The following is a 25,249-nucleotide window of genomic DNA, read 5'->3' as shown; positions in this document are numbered from 1 at the left end:
GCACCTGCTACATTTACTTATACATAACATAAGTTCACGACTATATCCCAATGGGGTAGTCAGACATCATTATCTCTCTAGCGTTATCTCATTTTTCACAGGGTTCGCTTACCTAACTTGACAATATGGTACAGTTTTTTAATAGGAGCGACTGCCTGTCTGACCTTCCAATCCGCGCGAAGGAAAATCCAGTCTATCACGATTCATATACCTCTAAAGCGCATTTCTCTGAAAGTGAGTTTCTTCACGATGTTTTCGTTCATCGCTGAGCACGTGATAATCATCTGTGATGCAAACATAAATTCGATAATCATGTTTAGGTGTGTGCTGGGATTTGGACCAAGGATTTGACCTCACAGTAAAAGTCAAGCGTTCTGGACTACACGGAAATTCCGTTCTACATATATATATACATAACTAAAAAGGGAGTACATTAAAGAGGTTTCTTTGTTTCTCACTTTTTAAATAGTATTGATTAAATAAAATAATATATTACGTGTCCGTCACCCCTAGAGTGGAGCGTTGGTGTTGCTCTGGGCACTGTGCCCCAAACGCCTAGATAATTGCTTTTGATTGTTATTACACCAGCGATTTGAATATAAAGTCTAAATTGCCATGCATACAGAGTGCCACCCTGAATAATTCGCGGCCCAACTGTTATTTAGTGCAGATCTTGTTACTCTCTGCTGTTTTTGATGAATGAATATTTAGTTTCATGACGTCGGCGGCTTTGAATCATGCTATCGTCAGCACCTACATTGTATCAGTATCTAATTGGGAGCGGTTTAAGTCCTCTTGGCTGAAAATCTTTATAATCTAGTTTAGTAATTTTAACTTCATAATCCTTGCGCCCAAACCTACAGGGTATAACGGAGAACCCTTGCCCAGGGATACGGGTGAAGACCTTAACGGTTGCAGAGGCGGAGATGGCACCCATCGGTACGGTAATGCAGGACGGATGGGGCAAGTCAAATGTGCTGTAACCTGGAACCTGACAGAGGGCAGCTGTAACCGTTAGTACTATTCAAAGGCGGAGGACAGGAGTCTTAGTACAGCTTTGATATAAACTACTTTGGGCGCCATCCCATTCGCGTCAGACAGAGTACTGCGGGGCGGTTGGCAAGAGGGAAACCACTGCCCTATTTTTCCCTAAAAGAGTGGCATGGAGAATGCTATACCGACAAGAGCGTGGCTCTTAAATTAATGATGAGTTCTTGCGCATATTTACCTACATCTAAATTAAAAATCGGAGACCTTGATGAGCGCGAAAAGCAACAAATCAAGGCTTTCCTTTTCCGCGAATAAAATAACTAAGTTTTTTTTAATTCAAATGAACATAACAATATCCATATACTGCACACCGTAGGGACTAAAAACGCGGTCGGCGAAGTCATATCCGGAAATCAATAGCATTTCGTAAAACCCAATAAATGGGTGAAGGTAAGTCCGGGTTGGCCGGGTAGACGGCTGATCCGACAGGTGACGTCCCCCGGGGCTCAATTAGTTTCGTGCAGACACGCGCCGGATCGCACTGGATCGCGTCGCCGGCGCCGGGCGCGCTGTCACTCGCGGCGCGACAGCTTCCTAATGATCGCAATCGTCTTGAAACAGGTGCTCTCGTGTTTAGATTGCGCATGATTAGATGTTGGTTATCGTGTATAACTTACCAAGTGGGCATGATTGAGAAACTTTATGTAAGTAAGTCCCCTCCGGTTGATTGAGGGGAGGCCTGTGCCCAGCAGTGGGACGTATATAGGCAGCTTATGTATGTAAGTAGTGGCACGGGACTAAACAAATAGCTTTTTTTAATGCGTACATCGAAAATATTATTTCTGTATTACATTTTTATCAGCGTTCAATATACAGTGCTCAACCACAAAATAACGGTTCTCGTGGTTGAGCGTTAGGCTCATGATCCGGAGGTCGAAATTCGATTCTCGATGGGGACACGTCTAACAAAAAAATCACTTTCTAGTTTGTCAGGACATACCAGGAAGAGATCACTCAGATTGTCTGAAAAATAGATGTTCCCGTGCTTCGGAGGGTACGTAAGTAGTCGGTTCCCTCTACTATTTACTTCAGTAAGCATGTCGAGTCATTAAAGGAACTATGTAAGGTGGCCTTTGGCGGCTGAGAGTTATTACCGAATAATCTTGACACCAGGGTTGATGAGGTTGGTCATTGATCTCACAACCCATACGAGAAAAAACAATTTTATTTATTATGGTCACGTGCCACAAATTCATAAGTGTTTAATGAATTCAAATTGCATTTCATTCATTGTGGATGGGTGACCAACAGTGATAGTGTAAAAAAATGCACGTTTAAATTTTGAATTAGTAGCAATTTGATGCAGGGCGCGTCTTTATTAATCCTATTCACGAGCGTGTAATTGGAGGTCCACTAGCTGACGTCACGTGACCCATCCGGGGTTGGGGTCGGGTCGTAAATATTGGACAATCACCACGCGCCGACCAATGACTTTTTTTTCTTTTTTTTTGACGAGGCTTATTGTACATTTGCCGCAGATGGCATTAACTACTTGGCCGGACAAATGAAGAGCGCTGAAGGCTCTCACCCGGTACAACGTTTAAGACAACAGGCCTGAGGGTGCCCAGTTGGGCTCGAACCTCGGCTCAGGGCGTCGTCTGAGAGGAAAAATATTTGAAAGAACCAATGACTCTAGTTAGCCATTATTTTGCGTATACTACGGTGAATCATAATGGATTCAAGTAAGAAGACATCACGTATCACGCCTGTTTCCCCAGAGGAGTAGGCAGAGGTGTATAAATATTATATATACTCAAGTCTCGCCAGCAGGATATGCTTAAGTTCCATGTAATAGGGGGAGAGCCTATTGCCATTAACCGGGGTACAAATTATAAAAACCCTATAAATTCAGTGGTTTAGATCTCGAGACGAGTAAGAAAAACTGTACGTAAAAAAATTGTAGGAAACGATTGCTATGCCTTTATTTATCGCACATAAGGTATAGTGTATACTCGCCACAAGCATGGTCCACTCAGGGTGTAAACGGGACGGTACTTTATACGTACAGCTGGTGGGGTCCAACATCACCACCAGTGAGTAAGGTTCTCCATCCTCTGTTTGATCATCGTCTCTGGAATCTTGTTGGGTCCGTAGTATGCTCCGGAGAGCAGTTCGCTGTGGTCACCGAAGGGTGAGAGAGCGATATCGATGAAGAAGAGGAAGGGTCTGTCGGCGAGGAAGTCTGTGAAGGCTGCGCGGGAGTTGCCGGCCAGGCGGGAACGCTGGCGGTCGTGGACATACTGCCGGAGCGCGTCCGCGTCCACGTACCCCGTGTCCCGCGCCGAAAACGCAGCATTTTTTTCTAAAAACAATTAATATACTAACTTGATTCCACTCAGAAAACTGTATCGGAAAATTCTTACTCCGACGGGATTTGAACACGCTGTTCTAGCCAAGCCAGGTGAGCGTGTTAACCATTGTACCACCGGATCTTCTTGTTGTCAAAGCGAATTTTTATGTTGAGCTATATTTATTCCACTCCTGGGCTAAGGTCACTGCAAAGTTGTTCCGTAAGTCTCGCTTTTGTGCGAACTCCATCGGATCCGAGAACAATCCAGGGGAGTTAAAATGGCCATATCGAAGCAATTCATCTAAGAAAGCAATATTGCAATTTGACATTTGCGCATATGAAAGTAAGTGGGCAATGCAAACAAATGTCAAATAGCAATATTGCTTTCTTAGATGAATTGCTTCGATGTGGCCATTTTAACCCCCCAGATCATCACGTTACTTTTCGGTAAAAAATATATTTGTTTGAGTCACAGATCCTAGAAATTCGTTCCTGCAACTAAGGATAGCTAATTATTAATTTACTATTTAGAGAAAGTGGAGCAACCCAACCTGCTTCTCGAGCATTTCTATTTACGCCAAATTCATCTAGTTCGAACAATATATTCTGCTTGACGCGGCTCAGGTACATCGACTTGCAGTGCTTGTGGGAGCGGAGGATCTTGTCCAGGCCGGAGGCCGTGTCATTGAACAACATGTCCAAGCCCAACTGAAACATACAACTACAAGTAACTGTAGGGCGATCTAAGGTAACTTACAGGCATTGGTCATTGTGCGGCATTCAAATTGAAATTCAATTATATCTTTATTTAGTAGGTAACAGCGTTACACTTTGAATCGTATTTTTTTAAAATAACGACTGTCTCATACTCCTAAAACTATGCACTACTGCGCTCGCGGTGGCGTGAGCTGAAACTACTGTAAAAGGCGAAATAGTTCGACAGTTTTCGAGAAGTGTCTGATGGCAAATGAGTTGTTTTTAGAGAATCGCAGCGTTTATGAACTGGAGGGTAGGTACTCGTGTAATACAGTTCCTTCCGTGACAGAGAGTAAGGGATCCTGTCCATTGGTCTACTTAAGTAATAGTACAGGGAACCAGCGGCTTACCGTGCCTTGCCAAACATGGAATTCTACTGCTGAATTCTATTACTTTTTTATTTCATCACTATACTTATGAAACTTAGTATCTCGAGACTGACCAGAGTGGTTTGAATCATCCACTTTTCCTGCCGAGCCGCATGGAGGTCTCCCGGGACCTTACCACTCTCGTATCAGACTGTACAGCCACGAACGAAAGTGCGCAGACACTGCATAAATCGTCTCCAGTAGACTTATGAGGCGTGATGACGATGATGATAGGTAATACTCACGAAGCCCAAAATTGGTTCCCAGGTGACGTTTGATCGTATTTTAATTCTAGGCACTGATAATATCAATTCGGCCGCAGTTAAGTTTCTGTTTGCACGTTGTAAGTTTTCCAATTTAGTAATGGTATTTATGACAATAGGGAAACTCCCCTTGGACGGGAGAATGATTGTCAAACTCATCTGGTCTGTTTTCAAGCGTATTTTTACCATCTAGAAAAAGACCATAATATTATTGTCTAACAAGATAGCAAAGTACGGCCACAATATTGTACGTAATGTGACTGACGATGGGCTCATAACAAAAGTGTACTTATGGTAGTTGTTTTCAGATTACTGATCAAGGATCCAAATCAAGAATCAAGTGATTATAACAGGTCGCCTGGTAAGATATTGCTGCCTGAGCAATATGGCCGCATTTATGTGGGGTTTTTTGTATATTTTATTTTATATCGCTGCATTGTGTGTCCTTTGTGCTCTATAAAGAATACTTGCATAGTTTTGTATGTGCGTTTATGTATGTATTGGTACAATAATGGTAGGATTCACCTGGAACATGCTATCAGCATAATAGAGCGCGCTGGTGATAGTAGTCATCATCATCACCTTTCCTTTCTTGCCGTCCATCTGGTAGAAGTCCGCCTCCTTGGTCAACCTCACGTCAAAAGGTTTCTGCCAAGATGGCTGAAATACTTCTCACTGTTTGATAGGTATTTTCACATCCTTACTAAATAACAAATAAAAGATTAAAAAAAAAATCCTTACTAAATAACATGATGGTTTTATATAGAGCTCTGGTAAATTGTCATTGTGTAGGAAATAAAGGGAAAAAAACAGATTTGGACGGAATCCGAATTCACAACTCTTGTCAATCCACATAAATGTAAATAAGTAAATAACTATTACACCAGCCTACGTGGTTTTCATTGTAAGGCGACGTTATCCCTTTGCGATGTGTTATCTCATATACAATATATAACTCATATACTTAATTATTATACACAAACTGAGAAACAGACCTTAAAATGTGCGGCGCTCAGCATCATTATGGATGTTTTTCGAGTGATTTCACCGTCTAGCACTATGTTTTTGATTCTCCTGTACGTCGCTGTTTCGAACTGAAAACATACAAATTATATTTAATTATTTTGTACGCGCGGTAAGTGTCATAAGTCCTTTCGGAACTCCTGGGCTTGTCGTAAAAACCGACAAAGATATTGTGTTCTTTGGACGGTTGTGTGACAATGAATTTTTGGCCAAGTAGTTAATGTCATATGCGGCAAATCTACAATAAATCACGTCAAAAAAACTGTACAGGCGATGGTATGTTGTCCTCATATATTAGATGGGCTGATCATACGGTGACTGTCTTCTCCATTTTAAGCCTTGGTATAAAAAAAAAAAATGGCTGCATACCTAGTCATAACTTAACATGCAACCAAGTAAAGTAGGTACCTTATTTGGTCCTCTCTGTTAATGTTTGTATTTTGCCGTTACTTATTTTAGATTTGGATGGTATATAATTTTACCTGACCGGACGGTAGTAGGACTCACCCAGCGGTTGATGTAGTTGGTGGCGGAGGCGGGCATGTTGAAGCTGACCTTGTCGACGTGGATGCCGCTAGTGGTGGTGGAGTTGGCCTCGTAGCTGGGGTCGATGTCCCGCGAGTAGTTCAGGTACATCTTGTTCACCAACACCAGGTCGGACGTCTCCAGGAACTCCAGCGCCTCCCGCACTCTCGAATAGCAGCTCTTCAACTGTCAATGGGAAAATGATTAGCGTAAATGAATGAATAAACACTTTATTGCACTATCAAACACAGAAAAAGCACAAGGGAAAACTAAAAGTGGGCAGATCAAATCAAATCAAATCAAATATACTTTATTGCACAGAACTAGAATTTCAACAATCAGACATAACACATGAATACAGTACAATTTGGGCGGCCTTATTGCTCTAGAGCAATTTCTTCCAGGCAACCAACAAAAGATCAGCAGATCAGCGGCCTTATCGCTAAAAGCGGTCTCTTCCAGACAAACTTCGATAGATGATAACGTCTGTTCTGGCTATATTGCAGAGCGATCAGCCAAGACGCGAAATTAGTCGCCAGGAGCGACGCCAACGAGGTTGACATCGTTACAGCACAACAAATTACCTGCCCTATCCTGCCTGCCTCGACCGACTCGCATGTCTCGGTTGACATGCCGCCTTGATACTCACAGTCTCCGGCACGTGCTTGGTGTCGGGGTCGAGCAGCTGGGAGATGCGGTCGCGCGCCGGGCCCGTCGCCACCGTCAGCAGCTTGCACAGCCCGAACCGTACCACCATCGGCAAAACCACCACGTTCATACCGATGTACAACATCAGCATGTCCTGAAACAGTCTTCTTCTGGCGTGTGCGTTGTGTAATCGATAATCTAGCTCACCAACACTGGCACCAGGGTTATCATTCAGCTGCCAGCACCCCCTGACATGGCTCATTATGACCACTTACCTACTTAATTATTTAAGTAAATATTAGCTGCTTGAGGTGTATTCCGAAATTTGGAATTTTACTTTCGGACAATGAGGTGATTCAGCCTACAATGTCAATAATGTTCCCATCAGGAATCGTCTCCGGACTTGTCTATCGTGTGCCGAACACTAACTACTAGATCTGAGCTGAGGCAATAAGACGACCAGAAGTCAGTCCTGATACTCTATTCAAAATAGATATGATGAATCGTATCGTGATACTAATCGGTTATCAGCTCATCGGCCGCATATCTTAACCACCATTTTAAAGAATATTGCAGCCACGTATTGTTAGTAATGTAAGGTACTTTAACATTTGCGTGTACGCTGCGCCCTACACGACCAGTTACGGCAGTCACTAATAGATGATCTTGTGAGTAATACGTTGTGCGTTTCATTCTCATTCCCCGCTCCCCTCGTATTAACAGTGGCGACGTGGCGGACTCAGACGCGTGCGATGAAGTTATTCGGGAGTGTGTTTTTATTAATCGGACATAGCGAGAGTGACAATAGGCGCGATAGGCACTTTCAATCACGAGAACCAAGACTGGACGGTTTATAAAGATAAGCTAGAACAATGGTTTCTTGCGAAGTTTTAAAGTTTGATAAAGAGTACCATGTACTCTGACTACCCCAAGGGATATAGTTGTGAGCTTATGTGATATGGTAATTACCATTCCCATAATATGATCAATCGATGCATTGAGCTGGTTTCTGTTGTTGAGGTTCTCCTTAACATCCAACGTAAACCGTTTGGTTTGATGGTGTTCTGTTGCCACAATTTCAACTGAAACGTAACAGGTACACTTTAAAATTTTGTTACATTATCGTAACCGTTACCGCTGCTTTAAATCCAACATCTTCTATCGTGTGGGTTGTGAGGTGGAGTACTAACCTCATCAACCCTGGTGTCAGAGTTACTAATGAGTCGCCAAAGGCCCCTGACATGGCTCATGTAACGACTACAAATCATGTAAATCCAACAGATCTATTATTATTCTAACAGAATTCAGCCTAATAAAAACATAACGTCATTCGCTGCTACTATAGACGCCCCTGCTCTGCACTGGGTACTATAGACGCCATATCTGACTAGGACACCATGTATGCAGTTGTATAAATAGTATGTGTCTTGTTGGTCGCTCAACCAACAAGACAAGGTGTTAACTGCATATATTTTGTTCGTAGAGCGACCGTGGTGGCGCGAGAGAAATGGCCGTCATTCTACTGGATTATGAATTTGAGAGTAAAGAAAAAACAGAGTGCTGCTTCGTAGTCGTTTGATGACAGACGAAGAACCTCAATCTCTGTTTTCAACCTAAGCACATAAAATAAACCACAAAAGAATTGTTACTTTTGTACGCAAAATAAAATCTTACCGAAAAATACAACCACGAACACGTTTATCAAAAAAGAAAACATTGTAGTAATGTAATATAGGCAGTAACTTAAAATAGTATAAAAATACTAGAAGTCGGTGAGGCGGTAATAACGAATGTATGGCATTATACTTATTTGCTTTTTTACTGCGTTTTATTTTATGGCTTACATAATATTATATATAAGACCTAAAAAAATGTCGCGGTGGTGTTTAAACTCAGTATTTGTCATGAAACATTTGGAGGAAGTATGGAACATAACTACTCTATAAAGCTGGTTCGAAATTAGGCAATTTACAAAAGTTCGATCTAGTGTGACGAAGCCATGTACAGGTCGGTTATAAGATCCTGAAAACCTAGACCCTAACCTATACTTCCAGATGTAAAAGGAACAAACAATAATAAAGTCATGTTATATCTTCGCGTAACTTGTAGATTTTTCTGAGCCATCGGGAGTGGCTCGGTGGCTCGGTGGCGCACTCAGCATCTCAAAGGCTCGCAGATAAGGCGCGATAATGTAACCGAAGCTGGCTGCTTTGACGGGCGAATCAAATAAGTCGCCGGGAGAGAATAGTAATAAAATTGAACGGGTCCCCTGCCCAGATGTAGCACGGATTTATCGCTCTGTCGCCGCCGGCGCACACCGGGCGCGATATAAAATCTCTTACAGTAGAAGGTTATAAAATATTTAGTTTTTATTATTTTAGTCTTTAATATTTTATTTTATTATATATTTTTTATCAACGATCTCCGTGGTTAAGTGGGTGAGCGTTGGGAACACGATCCGGAGGTCCCAGGTTCAAATCTCGGTAGGGACATATCACAAAAATTACTTTGTGGTTCCTAGTTTGATCACCTGATTGTTCGAAAATAAAATGATCTGTGCTTCGGAAGCCACGTTAAACTGTTGGTCACGGTTACCGGTTACTACTTACTGATAAGTAAGTAGTCATTACATGAGCCATGGCAGGGGCCTTTGGCGGCTCAATAGTAACGCTGACACCAGGGTTGATAGGGTTGGTAATACACCTCACAACCCACACGATAGAAGAGATTATTTTATCGACATATTATCTTTGCACGTTTCCTGTACGCATGTTCTCCTTATCCTTACGTAAAACATTTCTACAAAAATAGATTGATTGTCATTCTATCCAAACTATACGACTTTTGGTAAGTAAATAAAAAATAGAATACTTATGAGAACGGAGTCACATCCGTATCGAATTGTCGTATAATATCCATCTGATTATGTTAAATAAGTTTCAATTTGATTCGAGAAAATTGCTCTTTCCTTCCACCATTCAGTACTTGATTGGACCTGAGTCCGCTTCCGATTATCGTGAAATGCGGGTACTGAGTTCATCATTCGATGGCTGTACCTGTGACTACCGTCATCTCCTTATCGTTATCCATATTTCACAGGGTCCGCTTACTTAACCTAAAGATTTGACAGGCCCGATTTTTACAGAAGCGACTACCTGTCTGACCTTCCAACCTGCGAAAGGAAAACCAGCCCAAAACTGGTTAAGACCTTCGAAACGCATTTCTCGGAAATGTGGGTTTCCTCACGATGTTTTCTTTCACCACTGATTTTCTTTCACACGTGATAATAATTTATGATCTAAACATAAAGCCTGCTGGAAGATATTGCTACTTAACAATAAGGCCGCCTATTGTACTCTTTATATTTCTCTTTTGTTTTTGTATTTGTTTTTTCCTGTTTGTGCAATAGGGTATTTAATTTGTTATGTTATGTTATAAATTACGAAAATCATTAGTTTAGGTGCGTGCTGGGTTTTGAATATGTGCCCTTACAAGGCTGTACCTGTTGCTACCACTGTTGGAAATATAGTCGTTTATAACAGATATAACAAATGGTTGCAAATAAAGGTCCGCGCTCGGTGTGCCCCCCGCTCGACGGCGTCGTCTCCGCTCGCTTTCACATCCTCCGAGCTGCATCCAATATGTTTCCTCGCATATTGTCTTTAACAGCTCCATTATACCGATGGATTGTACGGAACTCGCTACCTCTCTTCTCCCGCTATTTTTATCGCGGACCTATGAATATTTTGTTTGTCTTTCGCTGATGGAACTGTTTATTACGAAGATCTGTTATGAGTATTGGAAATGGTGCCGCGTTCTCGCGAAGTATTGGCAGAGATGAAATGAGAACATTTATTTATCCTTCAGAGTAAATACTGTTCTGAGTTGTTGTTACGTCTACCGTTTTGTGGCTGACTATACTTAACGTTAAAAAATAGAGGCTAAGTTAGATATAATTAGATAGGTCTTCCATAATCATTGTTGATGGGGCTGTAGAGGACAGTCTGTCATGCTGCTACACTTCTGATTCTCCTTCGTAGTGTCGAAGGTTTATCATTTATTTATGGTGCTGGTAACAGGATAGGAGCCCAAAATGCTATCGATATTTTCATCATATTTTTGGAATTGGACCAACCGTTCTCGTCGTGGTGAAAGGATTTTCGCACATTGCCCAGGGGGCGCCATTACACTCAATTTCAAATATACATCATGTTCAACATAGGAAACAATTTCCCGGTATCGAAGCCCTGCGCAACTAAAAAATAAAGCCGTGAAACACGCTCGCTGTGAAATTGTAAAGGCAAATCCCTTTAAACCGGTAAACTAACAGGGATGCTTCATCAGAAAACCTCAGCGGCATGTAATTGAATGAATATTCAACCTTCTTAATCAATAGAGGCATTACTACGGAGGTCTATAGAAGCATCCACCAGCCTGTGAAATTGGACTCGAAAAGACAGAGACGGCGATATACGGTTCCTGTAGGAAGGAAAGAGATGAAGGTACAGAAGCGAGCTTTTATAAATCATTTTTCCTGGCACGGCTGAGTCTTAGGGCAGTTTCATGCTTTAGACACAGGATGAAATAGGAAGTCTATATTCGATATCGTTTTTAAAAGACTTGAGGATTTTCAAAGACTATCTCGGAGCGGATTGATTTAACTTCTTGCAGGTTATTTAAGGGTACTTAACCTTAAACTACTATTTTATTTTAAAAACGAATGCAACTTTTTTGCAGTATTCTATTTTGACTTTCGACTGTAGAATATAACATAATTTTGAATTGGGTTAATCAGAGCTGCATCCATTGTAAGATGAACTGAGTACCCACAGTTCACCGAGCTTTCTGTTAGACCAACGTGCTAGGTGTAGTGAGCCGTATCGCTGTCTATAAATAATAATCCATAGTAAAAATGTTTCTACTCCAAACTCGCAGTAAAACAGTTAAGTACTTTTCCTTCTTTCATATTATCTGCAAATCTGAATATAACAAATGACCAAAGTGTGTAGGTTACGCCTTAGTTGATAAAACGCTGAATCGTGATTATTTCTCTTTGCGTTTAGTTAATCAATTATTCTAATGTTGTTGGCTCAGACGTGTGCGTTTTGTTCTTACAGGATTTTACCAAACGCTGAGCATATGAAGATGTTGGCAAGTTTAAAAGGAATATTGTGAAGTTGGCGATTTACAACGTGGTAACAGTATACGTACACGAAGCACGCAAAATGGTCTATGGTTTACACTCCTTTTTTATGACTTAAATATTACAGTTTTTTTTTTCAAATCGAATTTAGACAGACGAAGTCGCGTTAGGAAAGCTGCTAGATTCATAAGATTTTCAATAATAAGAAATTGTAAGTAATTGATAATAGTAGGTACTTTTAGTCTTGCATTTTCATAATTTACTATATTATAATATTTGTTTATTAATTTATTTATTTATGTTATCATTAAAATTGTCAAAATTAATCTTGTTACAATATTTATAAACAAAATAATATTAATATAATTAACAATTCGAGACGTTATGCGTCTAATATAATATATTAGGCATTTAAGCATTGGTCAAATAATATTACCTATACACATCCATGTTACCAGGTAAGTTATAAAATTTGAAGAGAGCGGAATTTGCGAAAGTGATATGTCAGGAATTTCGTGGGCTCTGCCCCTCCCGGTGGGAAGTAGGTGTGATGTTACGTATGTACCCTGAGTGGCCGAAACAACCAAACAACTCGCGACTCCAGCGCTCACCCATATAACACGGTGTTTTCATTTCGCCATCGACGTGGTAAAAGGTAAAAAACCGGAATGGAAGCGATGACTTTAAAAATGAGTCACGGGGGCGCCAATCACGCTCCATCCAATCAATCTCTGGCCGATCACGTGCAAAAAGTAAAGGAAGATCAGCACTGGCTAATAAGTTTGCTCGCTCTTGCATGGCGAAACGGAATTGGAGCAATCCCCTTTTAAATTTCGCAATCGGTCGTACAGAGCGGCGTTTTTGAATTCCTGCGTGCTTGGGCGAATGTTCCCTGGTGGGCTGGGCGCCTGGGCGCTTGCTCTGGGTGGTGCTGCTGACTTTGAAGCGCTGGTTTCGGCTGTCTTGTTTATTTGGCAACTATTCAATCTTTATTGGCAATACAAGGGTCAGAGGGAACGGCCAGTTTTAAAGTCGTGATGTTTCAGAGTGAAGTAGTTTCAGAATGTTGTAAAACGCATACCCGTTTAAATATATAATAAGATATAATAAGAACGTACTTTTTAACTAGATTATTTCATTAGTAAATACAAAAACTGACGTCTACTTCCTTTACCTAATAATGTAGCTACAAAATACAGGAACATTTTACAATATACCATAAATTTACCATTCTCAAAGCGAATGATCCGTATCCTAAGCCAATTCTTTTCACAGTGATCAAAATTTGACGGATGCCCAATTTTTTCAGATTAATATTTGGGTTCTGCGGCGTGAGCGGGATTACGAGGGGCATTACTCTGTGTAATGATATTATAATTCCATCTCTGGTACCCCCCCCCCCCCCCTCCCCCCACTCACCGCGCATTCCCCTCCTCACCCAGTAATCAGTTCGATTCGAATGGAAGTCATCAGCAGATCTGACGTCATAACACGCTACATTACAGGAAAATGTAATTCCTGAGTAATGTATAGGGTTTCCTTATAAAGGGGACATTATTTTATTTTTTTATGCATACTTATAGGGATTTTGGTTCACTCAAAATTGGATTAAGAAAAAAAATGTTATACGTATATGTTTTTTTAAAGGTACTGCTGACTACGATCTAGAATTATGTAAGTAGGCTCTTTCTTTAATCTATTTTTTACACTTCTACTATTTTATATGAATATATTATATTCCATGAGAGTCCTAAGAACACTCTCCGATCGAGTACTGAATGTTGATTGAGAAAAATCTATTCGTTTCGTTTTATTCGTTTGTACACGTCCTTTACTTATGTCTTTGTGCAATAAAGAATTATAGATTGATTGAAAATCTACAAAATCTATTATTATAACATTGAAATTATACACTGATCTGTAAAACTACATAAATACTACACTGTAAGTTATTTTTTTAAACTATAGAAGTTAGCGATTAAAAAAAAACAATTATATACGTAACGTACGTCGTATTGTTTTTTGTTTGACGCAAATAAAGTTTCTATTCTATTCTATTCTAAATAATGTAATTAGCTTTCTTTGGGCATTTATTTACTTACTTAAGCCTCATCTATTTTTTCAGATGATTTAAACTGTGTAGGAGGTACTATTTTTCATGACTACATTGACATTTAAAGACATTTGAAGTTATAATCATTTTAAAAGTGTGATATTTAGAGTGCAGACCAGTGTGTGTTACCTTTTATTCTTCAGGTTGTTTACACCAACAACAAAAGGAATGCATAAGTCCTTTATATTCTGGTGTACTTATCTATAAAAAGAAGAACATAAATCTTAGTATTACCGACAACACCCTTCCACTTTCTAAGCGCAAGACCAATGCATCGTAGATCAGTGGGGTGCTAAATAAGCGATATGTTATAGCTATACAGTATGTAATATTACAGAGTAAGAGTGTTCCCGTGTCGCCAGCACGTAACTCAAGATCATGTCGATTTACTGCACGAACCCGCTCGGTTTAAAACCTTATAATATTATGCGCCCGAGTTTTGAGGGGGCTGGGAATACTTTATTTTATTTTATTTGGCACACCAGCAGTTACTACAATAATTAATTTAATACACATAAATACATTAATTATTGTAGTATATTATAGTAGTGTAGTGTATTATAATTAATAAAAATGGAAATAAATAATAAATTAAAAGAAATACTGTTGAAATAAAACACATCACTGTTTAAAAATAGTAAGTAAAACAATTTCTAAAACAATGCCAGGACAAACCCAAGACGGTTTATTGGTATGTCTGCATTATTCCATGTACATTTCAAAAGACTTAAAACTAATTGCGTAACTAATTAAAGGTGAGCACCGCATGCAATAGAAAAGAATATAACAAAAACAAACGATGTTTGTCACTCCTCAAACAATAAAAAAAAAAAACTTTGTCAGTTTTCTTCCTGAATTGTATCTGCTTATTTATATTATATTAATCACTACATGAGTCGGCAGTCGTACTGCGAGATAAGAACCTGCAACCGACATGTTAAAATAGTAATTACTGCTTCACACTCACTATCCAATGATTTCGATATCTCCTCCGGCCGAAATAAAATTTTGACTAAGTCATTTCAAATAATCAGTAATATTAAGCCACTGATATTGTGTCCTCCACAATCGTCAATGTGACCATAAAACTTACTAAGTACATAACTTGCATGAACATTAAGTACTCTTATAAGTATTTATAAAGTTATTAAAGTTTTATCTGCTTCCCGGCGGGTTGTTGGAAGAGATTTCTTCTAGAATTAAGTTAAATCGTTTATCCATCTTTGTGTGTAATCTATTTGTATCTCTGTTTTATCCCGTGTACCATAAACTATTAAATGAATACGTTAACTTTTCTAACATGTAGTCAAAACGAGGAATGTACTGAGATAATTATATTACAATCCTCTTACCATTGCAGGAGAGCCGTAGTCAAGCTTAGCATAGTGTGTCCAGGTGCGGCTTGAATATCAATGCATTCGGCTTGACACCGCTACGAGACGGCTTGCAAACATTCGCTACGGAGCGAAACTAAATAAGCAAACCGAATCTTTGTATGAACGAAATACCTAAACGTACGACAAATAACAAATAATGAAATCGACTGGAAGTACTTGTGTACTGCACCCTACAGCTAGATGAATTATCTATAGAGCGATGTATGCATCTTGGGTGTCTAAAGACCATGTTTCACCAGGGCGCGATCACAGTTGACCACAGTCGCGCCGCCAACAGAAATGTATCCAGTTCACATAGCTTTCATACAACTATACACATGGTGCCATGGGGCTGCTGTTTTCTGGTCTCTATATTCCAAACCAATATAACATAGCAGCGCGCCTGTATCGGCGAAGGGGTAGGCAGAGGTGTATAGTGCACCTATTCTTCGCAAACTCATAAGTCGAATTCCTTTAATCCCGTTGAGTCACACCATTTTGTGTAACACTGTTACCCATTGGTAAAAAAATTACCGATTAGTAATACTGTTACTCAATGCCACATTTTTTTTTCCTTTAAAGTGACAGTGTAACTCATCAAAACGCTGTGTTCCCGTTAAGTAACACCTTGTGTAAAATCATTGCTGAAAATAAAACCATTGAAATCGTAAATATTATATTATAAGTATGTATAATCATTTATAATTATTTTAATTGTAGCTGAAAACACAAATAATAATATACACATACCTAAGTCATTGCAAATACAAAATAATAATTAAATTTGTAATTTGTAACCGGAATTTGAACCAAATAAGGCTGTCATACAGAACTTTGCCAATTTTTCAAACTATTTCTCTTTCTATTTACAATATATAACATAAACTGCCTATATACGTCCCACTGCTGGGCACAGGCCTCCCCTCAATCAACCGGGGTGGAGGGGGGGGGGGGTATGGAGCATACTCTGGTTGGTGGAGATTTACAATACAATACAAATACACTTTATTGCACCAAAATAAAAATAAATAATTACAAAAAGTCTCTTAACTAAGTACATGGCAAATGGCGGCCTATTTATTGCAAACTCTTTACCTAATTGTACAGTTCTGAGATTGAACAGCAAAACATTGAAGACCATTTAGACTAAATAACATACATACATACATAAACTCACGCCTATTTCCCACCGGGGTAAGCAGAGACTATAGAATTCCATTTGCTTCGATCCGACAAATAAGCAATAAATAAACAATGTTTTTACAGAAACCGTATATTATAATAGGTAGTTATGCAGGTTGTATATCGGAGGTGGAGCCGGCCAGCGCGGCCCGTCCACTCGACAGTGTTCGCCAATAAATCTATCGGCGCGGGGCTTAGCCCGCGTCCCGCGCCGGCATCGGAGCCCTAGGCCTTCGCAACCCCACCAGCTGGCGTCTCTTATCTTTGCCAACAACATTCGATGGACTATGGACTTACCTCTGTCACATGTTTATCTTTATTCTTTAAGTTAGGAGACAGTTTTCTTGGATGACTTTGAACAAGTAAAATCGTATCCTTTTAGTATATAAAATATACAGAGCGCTATCTAGCTAACATCTAAATCTAGATGTCCAACATATAGCGATTTTTTGTAACTGGAAATATATTACGATTTTGATTTCGCGTTGGTAAACTCCCTCTTATAAATAAGAAAAGTTGACGTCAACATCAATTTGTTTATATTGTACCATTGCGACTATATTCCCGACTGGGGTATTCAGAGGTACATTCAACGCATAGTGAACTAAGTAAGACACCCACACCTCAACGAGCTTTTCTGTTAGACCAACGAGATAGATGGCGAGCCGTATTGCCGTCTATAATGGCCGAGCCAACTGTGGTAGTGAAAACTGCACTTTTAAAATAAATTAATAACTCATTGGTGCAAGTCCGGTACTAGAGTTCGAACCGGTGTTCCCCATTTACGAAGCAAGACGGTAACAAACAGAACCACAGGGACTTATTTGAATAATAAATATTAAAATGATCACTTCTTGAATATTCACAAACTTTACAAGTTTTCAAAAATGATATTGTCAACGGGAGTACATTTCAATGTAATTCGAAAAGAAAATTTTAATATCATCCGATCCGTATTAAAGTATTAAGATGAATTATGAAGAATAAAAAAGTTGTAGCAAGTTCCATCATCCCGTCTTACTTTGTATTTTGATTTGAAACTCCCAACAATTTACATGTTGAATAGCAAATGACTCGTTCGGAAATAAGCCCGCACTCGTTTTTAAAAATACACTTTTTAATTTTTATTCCAAGTTTGTTTTAAGTTTCAGCTGTTTATTGGACTTGCTACTGTATTTGAATTTTATGTTTATTTATTAAAATATACAGTAAATTAATAAAACTGTTATAAATAAATTCAAGAGTGTTTTATTTTTAATTACAGTTTATAAAGTTTGATGGGCTGTTATTTGGTATTTATTAATGGATTTTTAGAGTGTAATTTCGTGCCGTGTCGTTTCTTTGTCTTTCAGTAGGTGGGTAAGTTACATTATTTTTATGATTATATTAATTACGTATATATATTCAATCCATCTATAGCAATACACCTCTGACTAGCCCTATTGGGAATATAGTAGTGAGTTTAGACATTATCATATATTTGGTATACACATGTCACATTCAATTCAAGGTAAAATGACAAAAATCAATCAATTCATCGTATCTTTCAAGTTAGTTTAAAAATATTATTTTAGGGCAGCACATTTCTACGATGTTGTTAAAGGAACGTTATTTGGTGGATACGTCATACGTCAGCAGCAACCGGAAGTGGCGGCGGGCTCAATATCCGGTGACGCTGAGCGCGGGAACTTGGACGACCCCCCGCGGAGCAGCCACTCTCACACGTACCTTCACAAGACAGTATTTATTTATATAACACTGAATAAAATATGGAATAATGTTAGTATCTTGCCCCATTTAAGTTTTACTATTAGTAAAGAAAAAAAGAAAAACTATATAGTTTATTTTCTGAGACATGCCGTGAAAGTCGTCTAAGGAGGCGTGTCCCACGTTACATACAGTTTGTAAAAAATAATACTCAATTTGTGGCGTGATATGTAAGCATCTAATGCATCTGTTATAATTCGTAAAAGTTCTAAACAGCAGGTAAACTCGTAGATTTAGTTTGAGTAGTAGGATTCACCCATTAGAGGGTCACCCACACGCACAACGTATAACAGAGGCTGATCATCATAGTTACCGATGGCCGATGTAACTGCACAAAATTGCACACAAAATGTGCAACAGTATTCGAACAAATTTATAGAGTCGCCCGACGGGACGGACGCCGGACAAAAGATGCATTTACATACTAAATTGAAGGGCTACGAATGTGCTACACCGCGCCGTTACGAGCGTGCTACGACGCTACGCGATTATTGCCGCTACGGTCACTTTAGCCTCGCTTTGTGGTTCTGTCTTGACTCGGACTTCGCTTTATGCAAATGATCAAGTAATTGGTGTTACTTGCTTGCTTGCATGTATTGTCTTTAACTACTCTAATGCCTTATAGAGAGATAATGCATGAACCGACCCATTTCTAGGTACACCACACCATACATTAAAACCAGACAAAGTAGATCTCTCCTCTATGTTTCATCACTACAATTTTCTGGATTTATTTTTATTATGTTTTTTTTTATTAATAAACTAGACCTCAATTTACATATTATATCTGCGAATATTATTATATATATATCTACTTAATATACGTCGTCAATCTTAATTTAAATATGTACTTCTTCAGTAAGTATTTTCAATGGACGTAACTTTTAAGCGACTTTAATCTGTTACATAATCTTCAATGAAATACCACAAAAGTTATGTATAAACTAACTGATTAAAAATTAGGTCAAAGTATCGTAAATCGTTAGTCAAACGTTGCGATAAGCTGCGTTATTCACGCCGAGGGACGAATAACATTATCTCCTGCCTCATACATACATACATTATATTCACGCCCGTACTCCCTATCGGGGTAGATTATATATCACGCAGACAGCAAATGTGGGAGTTAGCACCGTTGAGAGCTATGCGCTATCTATGAGATAATCGCTTCTATTACACGATTTATATTTTAAACTGTATGGAATTTATACTGATTATAATATATCATTCATAATTCTTAAAATCGATTATGTTTATTTTTTGTTTTATCAACTGAACATATTCTTTAATAATTGCTTTCGTTCAATTTTATTCGTATTTACCGATTAATGTTTGCGATAATTTCAAACTAGGTATTTTATCAGGCGTCAAGTTTACAACAGTTGAACTTAACAATATATAAGGCGATAAATCACGTGGATAAAACGCATTGAGGCAAAATCTTCCCTTTAAAAAAAAACAAGGAATGAAACCCATAAAATAATCGTAGGAGAGGAGAGAGGCTTTTGAGCAGCAGTGAGACAATCCAGATTGGAATTTAAATAGGATTCCCAGATTTTCATTCAGTGTTCTCCGCAATTTGCCCTCTCTTTATGACGTAAGGCATACTCGATATCCAATATCATCTTGAATAATATTCGTAATACAATTCAGAGATCCCCCACATTAGCGTCTTTCGAGCTTCGTCGTCGTGCCAGCGTCTGCGCGACGTCTACGCGACGTCGTCGACGCGGCGACGCGACGCCGGCGCTGGCCGGCAGCCGAACGCCGACCGTCCGCGGCGCTGGCGTCGCGTCACCGCGGTGTTGACGTCGCGTCGCCGTGGCGCCACTTCAACCTTTTATTGGGAACAAGTACATTGCACAACGCAATCCACTATTATGGGTATCTTGATATTTTATATCGTTATGTATCAATTGTAATAGTGCGTCAAATATTCGTTTTGGCATCCGTAAATAATCATAAAAGTGTTTTTTATTATTTTTTATATGTTGACAATACAATACGAAATAATCGCTTTCCTGAACTCTAACACTACACAGAGGATGTTTCCAATGTTGACGACGATGTTTCCTTTTTCGTTTGCGTATTTTTTGGATCAGTAATATTAATATTAAGCAGTGTTTCTTCGTCGGAATCCATTTTCACACTGATTGTACGCGAGAGGAGACGACGCTCGAAAGACGCTAATGTGGGGGGTCTCTCATTTAATACAGCATTGTATTTTTTACATACTATTTATGATCATATTGAATGTATCTATATATTTAATATTTAGCCTACTGTTGGTAAGCCTCCTCTATGTCATTCCAAGATTGTGATTTTAATCACACAACATCTTTCTGGTTTATTTGAGTGTGCTACAGCAACGGCAAGGACGATTTTGTCATCAACAAATGAACATCAATTGGCTACCTCTCGCTTAAAGCGATTCTTCCAGCTTCTCACGTGCAAATCCATTTACCGTCCATCAAGGTGCAATCAGGCAATCATCGTGATTGATTCAATGGTAGACGCCGGCGGGGCGGGGCGCGGGGTGCGGGGCGGGGCGGGGACCGGGACGCAGTATGGTAATCGCCCCCTAACTGGCTATTGTGTCGAGAATGACTCCCGATAGCCATGCCTCTGATACCTGGGCTGGTGAATTGGTGATAGTTCGTATTGTGACACTGTCTTGATCGTTGGTACCAAATTACACAAAATTAGCAATTCAATGAATAATATATTATAAAACACAAGTTCTGTGACTATACGAGTATCACAAAGGGTAGGCAGAGGTACATATATCGTAAGTCGAAAAAAACCATATTTAAAATAATAAAATATAATATAATATTTTAAGTGAACTCATTACCAACCTCATCAACCCTGGTGTCAGGGTTACTATTGAACCGCCAAAGGCCCCTGACATGACTCATTTAACGACTAGTAACCGGGACCAACAGCTTAACGTGCCTTCGGAAGCACGGATCATCACAACCCGCACGAGTGAAAAAGAAGAAGAAGAGTGAAGTAATTTTTCAGCAAAGCTGTTGAGGTTGAAGAAAATAAGCAGCTCAAGAAACTGATCTAGTATAATTCCAATATGACGCATTTTGGCCAAAATAATCAGGTAACGTACTGGATAAAACCAGTTTATATCCAACACATTAGCATGTATAGTATAGGTACTGGTACTCATCGACCCAGGGCGTGTCATTACGCTCACTGTCATTACGGGTAGCGTAGCTCGCTTGCACGCGCGATAGACCTTTATTTTTATTATTATTATTACTACCATCAGTGATGATTATTTACTTCGCATCATTGTATCCACTGCGGCTTAATTGGACCCCTCGAACATTCCGGACAATTGGTTAATTGTCATTTTAAACGATGCTCTGCTGAGCGTTTAAAAGTAAATAGTTTGGTATAAATGTTTTTTTTATCGAATGGATTTTGTTAATTGTTCTCGTAAAGTTAAAAGGTTTCTTTACAATAGAATATTATTTTAAATGTACGATAAGGTACAAAAGTCTAATCAGTTTCTTGCAAAGTAATAAATTAGCTGGTTGCACTTGAGACTGACTTGACTCCTGGTTACATCTCGCTTTTGTAATAGACCAAAAACACCTACAAAAACATAAATTTTATAATTATGACAACTAATCGTTTATAATTTTACCACTGTTTACAAATAATTCGCTGGGCTCAGTGACTGAACGTTTGCTCTTTGGTTGCTCTATTTCTCACAATACCGAAATATGTTACATGTACCTATACGCAGTAATTCTTCAAAAGTGTGTTGAGAAATCATATTATGACCCAGAATTATATTAATTATTATATTACAATGCTGTGATCATACTGGATTTAATTAGTTCCTTTTTTTAATATTTAAAAATGAGTGTATTTTTTATGTTTTCCTCCTAAATTTTGTACTTTTGTTCATTTGTATTCGTAGTACAAATGTAAATGGCTATTACTGTCATTTCAATACTGCCTACTATAAATCTTAGATGTAAATTATGGCTTCATCAACTTTTATAAAGTCATCAAGTGCGGTGGCATAGGTAATCAACATCGTAATTTTTCACATTTATTGATGAAGATTCATTAAATTCGAAAGTAGAAAATCCAAAACTGACATGCTCACATTTTTCATTATAAATACAATTCACTCGAATAATTTATCACATTATTCTCGACGATTCTTTACGGAACTCTTCACGTATGCACCCTTGTCTCTCATACATTTTCCATTAAACTTACAAGGAGATCATTAATAAAAGGGGCTTTAACAATATCTATTCAAAGCAGGAATATTTTTTTTTTGTAAAATACTGTCAACCCTATTACGAATCATCGACCAAGTGGTGAACGTGTGGGGAGCGCAGCACCGAGCGCTTTTAGTTCTATTTGATAAGTTATGAACGCTGAGATGGTCTTATTACAATATCTCCTATACTTAAAGGTTGCCTGGAAGAGATTGCTACTTAGCAATAAGGCCGCCTATTGTACTAATTTTATTTCTCTTTTATTTTGTATTTTGTTTTTTCCTGTTTGTGCAATAAAGTATTTGTTATGTTATGTTATATGATTATTGTTATATATAAAAATGCATGTTAAACTACGCATGCTAATTTTGTAATTGTATTGAAATCACACAACATAAAATCACGTCTGTATCCCCGAAGGGGTAGGCAGAGGTGTATGGTATATCACTACTAGTAGTAGTATATACTTTAGTGGTGTTGTGTGTTGGATCATCTTTAAAAATAGACTAATTGTTACGGCAAGATACTTAAGCTTTGACAATTACTCTTTTAAAAGAGATTTAAAAAAGCCTTAGATAAAAAGGGTAATGACAAGACTTGGATAAAGAGAGTAATGACCCTTCTTTCAACTTAATTTGAGTATCTAATACAATTCGAGTAGGAATAAAGCCCAGTAGCTGAGGTTTAGAAGTACGCGTCACCTGTCGCGGCCGCTCCGCACCGAAGCGGGCCGCAGCGGGCCGCAGCGGGCAGTGGCAGGTGTGGCCGTGGCCCAACTTGCCGCGATTTAATTAGTTATGGAAATGGACCCCCACCTGCCTGCAACTCGCCCCCCATGTAAATAGTTCCTCCAGTTAGTTTGTCTGCGCGTTTTGTGTTCCGAGAGTTACTCCGCCGGTCTCAAGGTGCGGGCTTAGAAATGAGCTTGTAAATAGGAGATTATTCCAGCTTTAGCTTAATATGTATTGTTATACATAGGTAAGCTGTTTAGTGATGGAGATTTTTATGCATTCATGACTTCAATAGTGGCGTAATGGCAAAACACAGATTATCATATCAGAGGTACTGAGATAGATTTTCTGTTGAGGAAATGTAAGAAACTACTTTTTTAAATTGACTACATATTTAAACAATTTTATATTATTATACATACCTATATTCATAAACTCACGCCTATTTCCCACCGGGGTAAGCAGTCACTATATAATTCCATTTGCTTCGATCCTGACACATTTCTCATGCTTCTATTATCATGTATTTTCTAATAGAGATTTCTTTTTAATTTTGATTGACAATTCATTTTTAAACATTTTTATATACAGGGTGTTAGTGACATCGTAACGAAAACTTTGAGGGATGAGTCAGACCATGATTCTGAGTCGATATCAAGTGGATTTTTCCGTCGCAAAAATCATGTATTTTTTTTAGTTTTTTAAAATTATTTTCAATTCTATACTTTTGCGATGGAAAATTCCACTTGATATTAACTAAGAATAATCAGGTGAATCATCTCTCTCAGTATTTGTTACGATGTCACTTACACCCCGTACAAGTACATACGGTAGCCATACAAGTAGGTATGGGTGTTAGTGACACCATAACGAATATTGAGGGGGATGATTCAGACCATGATTCTGAGTTGATATCAAGTGGAATTTCCTGTCAAAAAATTCATGAATTTTTTTGTGTTTTTTTTTAATTATTTTCCTATCCATACTTTTGCGACGGAAAATTCCACTTAATATCAACTCAGAATCATGGTCTGAAACATCCCTCAAAGTTTTCGTTACGATGTCACTAACACCCTGTATAATTATTTTTATTACTATTATGATTGTAATCGTTTACTTTATATAACAAATTGGCGATTCTATTCCACAAAACGATCAACCGACACGTTCCAGGTTCCGATTTCCACCACGCCACTGCGAATTTGTTGCAATAAGCAATAATGAGAGCTTAGATAATGGAAACTATAGTGGCTAGACCCACCAGACACTACAGCCGGCTAGATAAGAGTGGCATCCTACCTGCAGTTGGCTTATCGCTAAGCCTACAGATACGGCGACACTAAAATTTTACTGTCCGGATTACTGGGCCACACCGCCGCTGCCGATGTACGCCGCTGCGACTAGTATAAGGGGATTGATTCTATATATAACATTGTTTAATATATTCACATTATTTTAGTTTGCTTTGGAACGTGAATTGTAATTCAAATTCAAAAATATATTTATTCAGTAGGTAACATAATTACACTTTAAATCGTATTTTTTTTACATAATGAACGTTTCATCCGACTAAAACTACTGCAGCTTCTCTTAAGCTGGGTAGCCGGGGAAAAGAAGCTGCAAGAAAAACCTCAGGACTGGGCCCTAGCCCTTCTTTAAAAAAAAATATTAAACAAAAAAAAAACATTTATCATTTTGTAACCCTATAAAAAAAACCATACAATATTAGCACTGTCCATGTTACCACCACGGATAATA

At 38.7% G+C, this 25,249-nt stretch overlaps 1 protein-coding gene across 1 annotated transcript; it reads right to left on the bottom strand.

Moving 5' to 3' along the window:
* Positions 1-3,074: 3,074 nt before the first annotated feature.
* On the bottom strand, positions 3,075-10,013 carry LOC126366478 (alaserpin-like). Its single transcript, XM_050009586.1, has 8 exons — positions 9,980-10,013; positions 7,893-8,005; positions 6,925-7,077; positions 6,258-6,461; positions 5,723-5,821; positions 5,253-5,375; positions 3,892-4,048; positions 3,075-3,352 (listed from the first exon to the last, which is right to left on the bottom strand). The coding sequence occupies exons 1-8, from the start codon at positions 10,011-10,013 to the stop codon at positions 3,075-3,077; spliced, it is 1,161 nt and encodes a 386-aa protein (XP_049865543.1).
* Between the last annotated feature and the right edge of the window lie 15,236 nt (positions 10,014-25,249).

Source organism: Pectinophora gossypiella, chromosome 4, assembly GCF_024362695.1.
Source record: "Pectinophora gossypiella chromosome 4, ilPecGoss1.1, whole genome shotgun sequence".
Taxonomy (NCBI): domain Eukaryota; kingdom Metazoa; phylum Arthropoda; class Insecta; order Lepidoptera; family Gelechiidae; genus Pectinophora; species Pectinophora gossypiella.
This window is presented reverse-complemented; position numbering and strand designations above follow the sequence as displayed.